Genomic DNA, 12,180 nt, shown 5'->3' with positions numbered 1-12,180 from the left:
TATTGACTCATCGTAAGTGACTGCTATACAGTATAATGCAGACATTCAGGGAGTCTGGATGGCATAAGATGGAAGGCAGCTTGTGATTGGATTACAGTGAAATGTTATCTGCTGGATATGGTTTGTGGTTTGTATTCGGATGTCAAAGTGGTACATGGGCTTAGTAGCGTTTTATACAGGATAAGGTCGGCTCAACCACCTCTGATGTGATGGACACAAGCAACTTTCAATCATTAAATATTTAAACTGCACTTCTTAGTGTTTACCCAAGGATTTTTCCATGATCAGTTTGTTGGGTGGGGTCAGCGAAAGGTGTGCTTTCATGGACAGTCAAAGGTTTTTGGCTAATTTCATATTCACTGTTATTTTATTGTTCTATTCCATATTTATGGTAAAGCAGTTTGGATATAATCTTGCATAGTAAGCCAGATGTTGGAGTTACATACATAATCTAACTTAATAATAGTTAAATCTTAAGGATAAAAGGAAAAGCCTGACAGTCAATAACAAACCAAATGAATAGTCTAAAATTATCAAAGATAATCTGAAACAACAATACGTCGCCCAAGGTCATTTAATGCACATTAATGGTTTTACTACCACAATGAAGTGAATGAAATTCTAGCTTTGTGTTATTACATTTTAGATTAGATTATTAGATTAGATTTTAGATAATGTCTTTTTGAACCTTAATTAGCCAGAAATAGAATTTGCCTTAAGCATTTGAGAAAAACAGAGCAAATAGGGGTTTATGCTACAGCCACAGTTACAGTATTACAGTAACTCTCAGCGCCACACACACACCACCTGAAAACAACTCTTCATACTGTATATCTGTGGGTAGCGTCATGTATAGGCCCGAATGAACACAACTAGAGTAAGTTGATTGTTAAATGTCATTCCCAGGTTGTCAGTTTGCATTGCAAAGTTTTGGGTTCGGTAGCCAAACCAAATCACTTATATCTTATTCCCACTAGTTACACATTTGAGAAAAAAGCTGATTGAAAGCAGATTTTAGATCCTTCTGCTTTGACTAGGTATTATTGGTGTCATGTTGCTTCCTGTAGACACTTTAAGAACTAAAACATTATATTGTAATACACGTTGTGACACATTTGACTCTATCTATTGTGCACTGAGCAGGGGGAGGGAAGGGGGCTGTGAGGAGTCATTTAAGGGGAAGGAGAGGGTAACCAGAGAGTGAGTCAAAGATAGAGAGAGAGAAGAGGGGAAAGAAGAGACTGTATGGGTGAAAGCACAAAGAGAGAGAGAGAGAGAGAGAGAGAGAGAGAGAGAGAAAGAGGGCTGTTTATGTGTTAACTAGTTATGGCACATTAAGTCTGAAGTCAAAGGAAGAGAGCACCAGCTGAAGATCGAGCCGCTGGCTTCTCCCAATTGATTTCAGAGAATTTTCCATCAAGTAGGAGACACACCTCTTGGAGATCAGGATACTCGTCTACTGTTTTTTTACACAAATTAAAAACTGAGGATGTCGACCACATTTCAGGACTTGAGTCTGTAATCTTCCTACAAAAAATACAGACTGCAATTCCTATAAACAAACTTTTTTTTTTTGTATTTCTGGACATTCACACACTGCTAGGATGTGGTCTTGCATAACGGACTTCTTCACCTATGAAACCACTAAGTCGGTGGTAGTGAAGAGCTGGACTATTGGCATCATCAACCGTGTCGTCCAGCTCCTCATCATCACTTACTTCATCGGGTAAGTGTTTCTTTTCTCTCTGGTGTAATTGTGTGATCATGCAGAGTTCTCCAGTGTTGAATTAAGCTAAAAAAAAAACTTCCAGCTACAGAAAACTAAAATGTAATGCAATGGATCTGTCATTGAAAACAAGCATTTGATTATGTTACTAAATCACAGTGAATTAAATGTTAATTACAAACATTCATGTTCAAATATTACATAATATTTTAGCTACTGTCAGTGTGGTATATTATTTGTTTTTGTACAGTTATAAAATTTAGTTGTTGGTATTTAGCTTTGGGTTTTTTTATTTATCATCTACATAGTAATACGTTGTGTATTACAAGGGTTTGGATTACACCAACTCAGAAATGTATTGTATGTATTTTTTTTTTTTTTTACTATGCTGTTGCAATTAACAACCTGTCATTTGAGTTTCTCTGATATTAGTAGTGGAGTTGACATTCAGTTACACCAATCACATTCACACACACAAAAAGAAAGGAAGAAAGCACAAAATGGCAGGTACTATCCACTTGTAATAATGTCTAAACCTATAGCTGAAAACAGCAGCATGTTTCATAAAAATACTAAAAAGCAAACCAGACGCTGCTCATCTCCACCTTTTTCAAATCATGGCAGAATTCAGCTTATCACCGAATTAACGTGAATGACAAGGTGAAAAAATGTCGTGTCTTAGAATGAAATCCGAGAGAGAAAATAAGCAAGAAATCTTCTTTATTCTAACGAGTATCAGGTTTAGTATTATCAATGACAAACCGATGGAGAGAAGTGGGAACAAAGAAAAGAAAAACACGAAAACAGTGTTTCTGTCTCTGTGCAACCCAACTGTACAGCACAGGATTCACATTTCAGTTTCAGCTCAGCATCACATCTTCATCATTTGTGTGTGTGTGTGTGTGTGTGTGTGTGTGTGTGTGTGTGTGTGTGTGTGTGTGTGTGTGTGTGTGTGTGTGTGTGTGTGTGTGTGTGTGTGCTTCAGGTGGGTCTTTGTCTATGAGAAGGCCTACCAAGTGACAGACACAGCTATTGAATCCTCTGTGATGACAAAGGTCAAAGGTTTTGGAGTTTACAACGACAAAGTCATGGATGTTGCAGACTACGTTACCCCTACACAGGTATGGATGGATGGATGGATGGATGGATGGATGGATGGATGGTGTTGGAAAAAAGAACATTTAATGTTAAGCTCAGAAAAGTAGAGAGGGTGTGTGTGTGTGTGCGCAACAAACATAGTAGCAGCTGTGTGCAAGATCATAAAATAACAAAGCAATAAGAATTACTATACGCACTCACTAGAACGGTGTTGTAATAAAATAAATGGACATTTAAAATATAATTTAAAAAAAATACAACTTGTACTTGACTAAGAAATAATAGAATCAACACAAATGTGATAAACTTAGTACGGCCCTATATGCATCATGAAATGTTTGTATGTATGTCTATGTTATATGTTTGGAACCTGTGTGGTCAAAGAATCAATCAATCAATCAATGAAAAACGTGACGCAATATATATTGAAAGAAGGCCCCACCTAGAAGGGGAAGGGACTTTTTTTTTAACCATTATTTTTAGGCAAATCATATTAGATTGACTAGACTGGTCCAGAACTCCAACAATTGATTGATTGATTGATTGATTGATTGATTGATTGATTGATTGATTGATTGATTGATTGATTGATTGATTGATTGATTGATTGATTGATTGATTGATTGATCGATTGATTGATCGATTGATTGATCGATTGAGTCAGTTTGTTGGTTTGTTGATTTGACGTGTTGTATATTTTCTGCAGGGAGCTTCAGTCTTCTGCATCATAACAAAATTGATCACAACAGAGAACCAAGTCCAAGGATACTGCCCTGAGGTTAGTTACTGTTACTACTTACTGCCATTACTGCACTACCACCACTAGTGCCTCCACATCACTAGTAGGTCCTACTTCTACCAGGCTAAAGTAGCAAAGACTAGTTGGATAAAGCTGATGCATCTCTCCATTGACCACCTGTAAATATACCTTAGTACGTGATGCTTTACAGTCACTCTCTTTCTTAATATTGCTGCCAGTCTGCCATTATTGTTACTATTAACATCACTAATTTAAATACTTTATATAGCTCTAATTCACAAAAACGGCGTTGTCACTGATGGAGCCAGACTCTAGTGGTCATTAGAGGAACTGCGGCCTTCAGTGTTTGCTTTCTTGCTTTCTTCTGCTTGATCCTACCAGCCAACAATCTGCAGGAGCTCAGTATTGAAAAATAACGTCCATTCCTCACTACACGTTTTTAGAGTTTGATTCAGCCACAATTTAAAGGGCCAAACTGTTTATTTTTTCCTAGTTTCAATGGGCCTGTCTGTGTTTATAAGAGAGCTGACACACGGACTCCTCCCTTTTTGGATTCACTGGCTAAACTCAGGGCAATGAATTCTGATCCGCTCTGTGCATCAAGAAGACAACACATGAAGGCAGCCAATAACGATATCACGTTTCACGCATTACTGGATAAAGTTAGATGAATTTAGCCGCACTGACCACACTGACAGGCCACAGACGCATTCACATTGACCAATAATTGGATTTTATGTTTTTTTTCACATCATTTATTGGGGCATGATAAATGCTAATGGTTATTTGTGAGGTTTTGAAGTCATTTCATGATTTGAATATCATTTCAGTGACATTACTAAGCTCTTGCTGCACGTCTATTTTCTGCTCTATCTGTCTTCTCCTCTTACCATATAATCTGATTTAAATTTTGTGTGTGTGTGTGTGTGTGTGTGTGTGTGTGTGTGTGTGTGTGTGTGTGTGTGTGTGTGTGTGTGTGTGTGTGTGTGTGTGTGTGTGTGTTATTGAATGTAACCCAGAGTGAGAAGAAGTATATTTGTACTCAAGACAGCAACTGCACCAGACACCTGAATAAACCAGGAGGTTATGGTGAGACCTTCTGTCTGTCTCTTTTTCTTCTTCTTCTGTCTTCACAATATTTGATGAAAAACTAACTGTAACCCCAACAGTATTTGTTTGCTTCTTCAGTTTGTTCAAAAGCTTTTCTTTTCGCCCTCAGGGATTCTCACAGGGAAATGTGTCCCTTTCAATGCAACTATCAAGATGTGTGAGATAAAAGGATGGTGTCCTGCAGAGATAGACACCATCAAGACGTAAGACGATGCTGTGCATATGACAATGTGCTCAACACACACTAAAGCTTAACAAAAGACATGCTTGAAAATGAATAGACATCCGCTGTTTTCCTCTTTTTTCCTCTCTCTCAGTACGCCCATGATGGAAGTGGAGAATTTCACCATTTTTATCAAGAACAGCATCCGCTTCCCAACCTTCAATTACACTAAGTATGACCTCTCGGTAGCTTGTGATGACATGATGATGATGATAGAGAATGATGATGGTGGTATCAATGTCTGACTGACATGTTGATGTGTGCATGTGTGTGTGCAGAGGGAATTTCCTTCCATCGATCACTGACAGTTACATCAAAACGTGTAACTTTGACATGGAAAACAACACCTACTGCCCCATCTTCAGAGTGGGAGACGTGGTCCGCTACGCACGGCAGAACTTCACGAAACTCGCAGACAAGGTAGAGTCCAGCCACATTTACAAGTTTAATTTCAAGTCAGGTCTTTAGAGGAACATTGTCTGTGTCTGTGAGAACATGCTGAAATGTTACACTGAACTTTACACTGACATAGCATTTGAATATATTTATCCTTAAAGCTGTGTCATTAGTATTTATGTACTTGAAATCAAGTAACAATTGCACTACATTAAAAAAAGATCCTGCATTTACCAGTCACACAATTAAAAATTCTAACTGTACAGAATAACTTTATATTAAAAGACATGTCACTTGCAACAGCATTATGGGGTGGTGACCATTCTCCAACATTCAGGAACAACTGAGGATAGGGAAAAACACATTTAAATTAAATTCAGTTAAAAGCACATTATGTCAGTATTAAGCTTTAAAAGCATTATACACCACGTGTAACTCTAGCTTTAAGCAAGAGATAACAGTAGTTAGTTAGTTTGTCTTTATTGTCTCCCTTGGGAGAAATTCGTCGTGGACAGACCAGAGACTCCAGGCGCCATGAACACATACACAAAACAGTGGCCTACATCAAGACCATAAACAAACACAACATCATATCCCCCAGCTCCTTGCGCGTCCCCGCACAATGTCCTGAAATCACCTATACACATAAAAATAAAAAGACAATAATAATAATAATAACATGATGCCCATCTGACCCCTTGCTACAGCAACATTATTGCACATTCCTCTTTACATTCAGCAGCACACTCATTATTGCACATTACTCTATACACACCACAACATAACATGCAACTTATTTCCTGTTATTAAGTAGCTTAATTGATAATGGAATAAATGAGAATTTGTATCTATTGAGCTTACAGCTTGGTAACCTGTACTTTCTGCCTGAAGGCATCAACTCATACTCCCTGTGGAGGATGTGATTTGGGTCTGAGGTGATTTTTTGACCTTGCTTCATAACTGTTTGTTCGAATATCTCCTGGAGAGATGATGGAGGCAGTACTTTAGTTGTACTTTACATTTAATGGTCAGGTTGCCAAACCAAGTTGTAATGATGGTTTCTATGGCTGCTCTGTAGAACAACAACATGGCATCTTCATCCACTCCATGAACCCTAAGCCTGCGCAAAAAGTACAGGCGCTGGCTGATCCTTGAACAAACATAGTCTACATGGTGAGCCCACTGTAACTTAGAATCAAAATAAATGCCCAAATACTTGTGTACTGTAACCTGTTCAACCCTCTCCTCATTCAGAAAGACTAGACTGTGATCACCAACAGACCTGGAATCGAACAGCATTTCTTTTGTTTTCTTAACATTTAAAATCAGATTATGCTTCTCACACCACTGCACACATCTTTCTACCTCTGACTTGTACACGGCGACATCTGAGTCCACTGTCAGTAGACTCAGTATGGCCGTGTCGTCAGAGAATTTAAAAACATGATTATTCGGGTGATAGTTCCTACAATCGTTAGTATATAATGTGAATAGAATAGGCGAACTGACGCAACCCTGTGGAGCGCCAGTGTTAATCACCTGAACCTCGGAGAGAGTTGAATTGATTTTAACCTGCTGCTGCCTGCCTGTAAGAAAAGAAAAATACCATTTAATTATGTAAGGATTCACATTCATCTGTTCCAGCTTGTTTAAAAGGATGTGAGGGAGTATGGTATTAAAGGCAGATGTAAAATCCATGAACAAAAGTCTTGCATAGGCTCTGGAATTTTCGAGATGTTTAATAATTAAATGTGATATGGTGTTTAAGGCATCATCAGTGCCAAAGCCATACTTGTAAGCAAATTGGCAGGGATCCAGGAGGTGTTCAACCTCACCCTGTAGCTTCCCTACCACGATGCGTTCAAGTGCTTTCATCACAGTCGACGTTAATGCTACTGGCCTAGTAGCAGTAGTTGTTGTCAGTGCACTCACACACACATATAGACACACTTATGTACTTCCCTCTCTTGTGCTGAAAGGGCGGAGTGATTGGAATAAAGATTGGCTGGATATGTGATCTGGACAAGTCAGATGACCAGTGCAACCCTTCATACTCGTTCACCCGACTGGACGCCATGTCACAGAAGAACGCCGTCTCACCGGGCTACAATTTCAGGTATTCAGCTTAGTTGTTGGACTTCTGTGATCAACACATGACCTTTCCTCTACCAACAACAACATAATCTCATTTACACACAAAATCAAAACAAAAACCTACAGATTAAAGTGTCACATACTATATGGAAGTGACATATTCACTTATGAATTTCTTTTTTCTCTCTCTCTGTGGAAACAACGATTTACTTTTCAGGTGCACATTGCAACACTGAGATCATTTTCTTGGTCTATCTGTCTTCATAGGTTTGCCAAATACTTTAAGATGGAGAATGGGACAGACTACCGCACATTAGTCAAAGCCTATGCCATTAGGTTTGATGTTCTGGTCAATGGAAATGTGAGTACACAATAGTGCATTTGACTTTTTCCTAATAAATGAAAATGATTGAAACCTGCTTATATGATTGTTATTCCTTTGTAGGCGGGGAAATTTAATATGATTCCCACACTCATAAACATGGTGGCAGCCTTCACATCAGTGGGAGTGGTGAGTTGGACCAGTATACCCGACACAACAAGCATTAAGTTTGTTACCAGTCATGTTTAGGGCCAGAGCATCTTTGAATGCTATACGTGTTTTTGTTCTTATTCTTGTTCCTATTCTTATTCTTCTCTTATTTTTTTATTCTCTTTATTTAACAAAGTATACAAACAATGTCAGAGTCAATTGATATAAAAGATAATGACAAGCTTAAAGGGACAACGAGGAGTTTTGGAAAAGCGAAGCGTTTTCACACTACATTTATGAGCCTCCGCGCGCACCGTAAAATTCTTTGACCGGCGCAAGACGGACTCATGTTTTCATTCATCAATAATTAAAGTCAGAGGTTCAAAGACGATCACATACCGTCGTAGTTCCGACCATAAACGGCGATTCGGCGGCGTTATTCTCATGACTCGCCACGAAACCAGCATTTCCGCCACCACTAATAATAACAAAATGACGATAGAGACAAATCGATATATTTATCGAAAATGGGCCCATTAACAAGTGTGGGTAGTGGAGATTCATCCACATTAACGTGAGACTTTTTTATAACCAAATAGAAACTCCTTGTTGTCCCTTTAATGAAAACTTCAACAATATTGTCTCTTCATTTTACACTAACTTGTACACCTCTAATTTAAATTTTTATTGATGTGAAAGTTTCTTATTCTTATTCCTATGCAGGGTACGGTGCTGTGTGACATCATACTGCTGAACTTCTTGAAAGGAGCGGAGCAGTACAAAGCCAAGAAATTTGAAGAGGTGAAGTACATGGTGGCCCTCAGAGCTCAGCTAAGCCACTTTTTAGATTAAGAAAAAAACATAAGCAAAAGTTTTGTTGCAGTGTGCTAAAATCTCAGAATGAAAGTAAAACATATCAGGTAGTTAAAGCAGAAGTAAGCGATATTTTTGTGTTAATGTAAGTCTTAAATAGTTATATCTTCCGACAGCAATCACTTACATAGAGTGTTTGGACCGAAACACGGGTCTCTCAGTCCCTCTGCTCTGCTCTGAGCCGAGGAGAAAACATTTATCGTATCCTACAAGTTTTTATCCAATGAGGAGAGAGAACGGCATGCAGGGCTGTGTGTGCAGCCAAGGGACGCCGTGAATGTGGTGACGTAGGGACGAGGACCAATAGATCCATGACGAGGGCGGGGGCTGCTCACTCCGTCGGCTGACAAGACGTTATGGTGCGTTCAAGGCAACCCGTAACTCGTGTTTTTCCGACCTGTGAAGTCATACCAGTTCGATCTGGTACGAGTTCACCGGTCGGAAGTTACGAGTGGCCGTTATAGTGACTTTCACCGGTAAAACAGGTCGGAAAAACACGAGTGGGTTGCCTGGAACGCTACAAAGTCGTAAGTTGTGACTTGAAGCTGTAATTTACGGTTTCAAAAGCCTGCCTGGAACGCAGCATTAGCCAAAACGACCGGATCACTTACTTCTTCTTTAAAGGGATAGTTCACCCTAGAATGATATTTCGCTCATTATCTACTCACCCTCATGTGGACTAAGGGCTGGAAGAAGTTTCAGAGTCCTCCGTCCCTTCTCTGAGTTACAGGGGGTCTTGGCGTAGCAGTGCATTTCAATGCAACGGTTGTAAAGGGACACCAGAGCTCTTCGTAAAAAAACACACACAAAAAAACATCCAAATACCTCCATGATGCTCGTATGTAATGTCCGTCTTGTGCTGAAGCCCCAAATTGCGTAATTGTCCCGAAAAAAATTAAATAAGTCTATATTTTAAGCTTGTTTGTAGCGGAAGCTTCTCGAAGCTCCTCTTCCTGGTCCGTCCAAATCTCGCGTGATTTGCGCCAGCGTCAGTGCGGTTACTGCGAATCACGCGAGATTTGGACGGACCAGGAAGAGGAGCTTTGAGAAGCTTCCGCTACAAACAAGCTTAAAATATAGACTTATTTAATTTTTTTCGGGACAATTACGCAATTTGGGGCTTCAGCACAAGACGGACATTACATACGAGCAGCATGGAGGTATTTGGATGTTTTTTTGTGTGTGTTTTTTTACGAAGAGCTCTGGTGTCCCTTTACAACCGTTATATGGACATGCACTGCTACGCTGAGACCCCCTGTAACTCAGAGAAGGGACGGAGGACTCTGAAGCTTCTTCCAGCCCTTAGTCCACATGAGGGTGAGTAGATAATGAGCGAAATATCATTCTAGGGTGAACTATCCCTTTAAGACCTAAACGTTAATTATCACCAATATAAAGTCTGTCAAACCTTCAAGCAGCATTAGTTGACTTTCTGAAACATCAGACCAAGCTATTAAATTATTGTCACATAGTAAACCTTAAATGGTTAGAATAGGTATCAACAGCAGTAGAAAGCCAAAATAATGACCTAAAAGAGGCTGAAAGGCTCTGTATCACAATTGGAGGGTAACAGTGTCCTCCAGTCTGCCCTAATACCTAATTTGTGTTAAAATATTGTACTAAACTGAACAATAATACTCCTCCTGTGTGTCTCTCTCTCTTTCTCTCACTTGCTGTAGGTGTCAGACAGCCCACTGGATTCCCAAAGCAACGGGTTTTACCGTTCCCAGCTGTCACTCAGACATAACGACACCATCATGAAGTCCAGTGACTCAGGGGCGTTTTCTATTGAACATTATGGCTAAACTGACAGGACAGGAGCAACAGCCAGTTGCCTCTCTAGAGATGTCGGTGTTTTAAGTTTGATACATTTTTCAACATTTTACCGACCTAATTTTACAGAGCTCTCTCTATAAAATACAGTATCCCAGTGTTACCCAGTTTATCAGTGTCAGAATACATCACAGATCTTGGACTGTTGCAATAAAATATAACAGCTAGTGTCTAATGTAGAATGTATTAGAAATAGATCGGTAAATAAATAAAATATGAAAGCTGTCTTTGCATGGTGATGTTTTTAAACCCTGATATCGGTTCAGGATTTTCAAAGCTGGTTAAAATTTGTCTTTAAAGATTGTTAGAATTAGACTTATTTACATTATCTCATGTTTGAACTCTCCTTGCTGCTTTCTTTTCCACCTGCTTATAATAAAGCCTGTGTGACAGAACAACTCAAATAAACTAAACACCTGGCATGAACAGGGTTCACTCACTTGGTCCTCTTTGATTGCTTTATGGTGGTTTTCATTGAGATTTACTCTGTTTAGTGGATTGTGGATTGAACATAGGAATAAAAATTTGAGCATATGCACATCTTTTTTCTTTTTTGCAAATCATTGCATTCTGCTTCTATCTACATCTCAGTGTGCTGTGTATGAATGAAACAATGACACTGTCTGTGGTAGGCTATACTGAAGGTACAGATGGATTTACAGATTCAGATTCTTTATTTGTCTTTCTACATGTTAAAACACAAAGAACATGTTTCTCAGGACCAGTGAGATAATAAAAAGACAATAAATAACCACATTAGAAACCTAAAATTGTATAATACATAAAAAAATAAATAAAAGTCATGCAGTGACATGTTGCGGGGGGTAACGTGCAGTTTTGAAGTGCAGAGGGCAGTTTGGTGCAGAGTTCATGAGCCTCGATATTCACGATATGATTACGATATGATATGATACAATACAAATTACTTTATTAACCCCCAAAGGCAAATTAGTTCGTCTGGCAGCTCATCTAGAGTAGGTAATTAAAAAGCCTGATGGCTGTAGGTAGCCTACAAATGATCTTCTCTTTCTGCCGTCAGTCATCATGGGAAATGGAGATTTTGGTGAAGATTTTTCAGTCTTTGTGTTGTGTTGTTTTTGTTTTTTGTTTTAATAACAAATAACATGTGTGAAAGATTTATTATTATTATTATTAGCCTATTATTTTTATTATTATTATTATTATTATTATTATTATCATTTAATATAGTTTCCTGCAGGCTTCCTTTAAAACTATCAACTATCATCAAGGATCATCTGTGCAAAACATGTCAGGAATATTGGGCAGGGAGTCCATGTGAATAGATTTATATTACATCTTGAAACTGATTAAAACAAACACTTGCTGCCCGGTGGCCCTGTGCTGCATGTCATCCCCCCTCCCTCTGCCTCCCCATTTCCTGTCCCTCTCAACTGTCCTAGGCAGAAAAGCACAAAAAAAAAAATACACTGATAGGCCGCAATAGGTTTGGTGAAAAAAAGGTGAGGATTGATACCCGCACTAAGTGATGGTGAACACACCTGTAGGGAGTTTATCGTCCGGTTCACGCTCCAGTAGGCGGCGATGTGCTGCTCACAGAACTCACAGAAGAGGAA

The 12,180-nt window shown here is 39.0% G+C and overlaps 1 protein-coding gene across 1 annotated transcript; it reads left to right on the top strand.

Annotated features, from left to right (window-relative positions):
- The first annotated feature begins 1,587 nt into the window (after positions 1-1,587).
- On the top strand, positions 1,588-11,016 carry p2rx3b (purinergic receptor P2X, ligand-gated ion channel, 3b). The gene is made up of 12 exons (XM_085792059.1): positions 1,588-1,726; positions 2,712-2,847; positions 3,531-3,602; positions 4,604-4,673; positions 4,804-4,897; positions 5,012-5,089; positions 5,196-5,337; positions 7,293-7,429; positions 7,675-7,768; positions 7,853-7,918; positions 8,603-8,680; positions 10,432-11,016. The coding sequence occupies exons 1-12, from the start codon at positions 1,605-1,607 to the stop codon at positions 10,555-10,557; spliced, it is 1,215 nt and encodes a 404-aa protein (XP_085648185.1). The 5' UTR covers positions 1,588-1,604; the 3' UTR covers positions 10,558-11,016.
- Positions 11,017-12,180: the final 1,164 nt, after the last annotated feature.

Source organism: Trachurus japonicus, chromosome 1 (assembly GCF_045865225.1).
Source record: "Trachurus japonicus isolate A0001 chromosome 1, Traja_1.0".
Taxonomy (NCBI): domain Eukaryota; kingdom Metazoa; phylum Chordata; class Actinopteri; order Carangiformes; family Carangidae; genus Trachurus; species Trachurus japonicus.
Note: the sequence above shows the minus strand (reverse complement) of the source record. Positions and strands in the feature narration are given on the sequence as shown.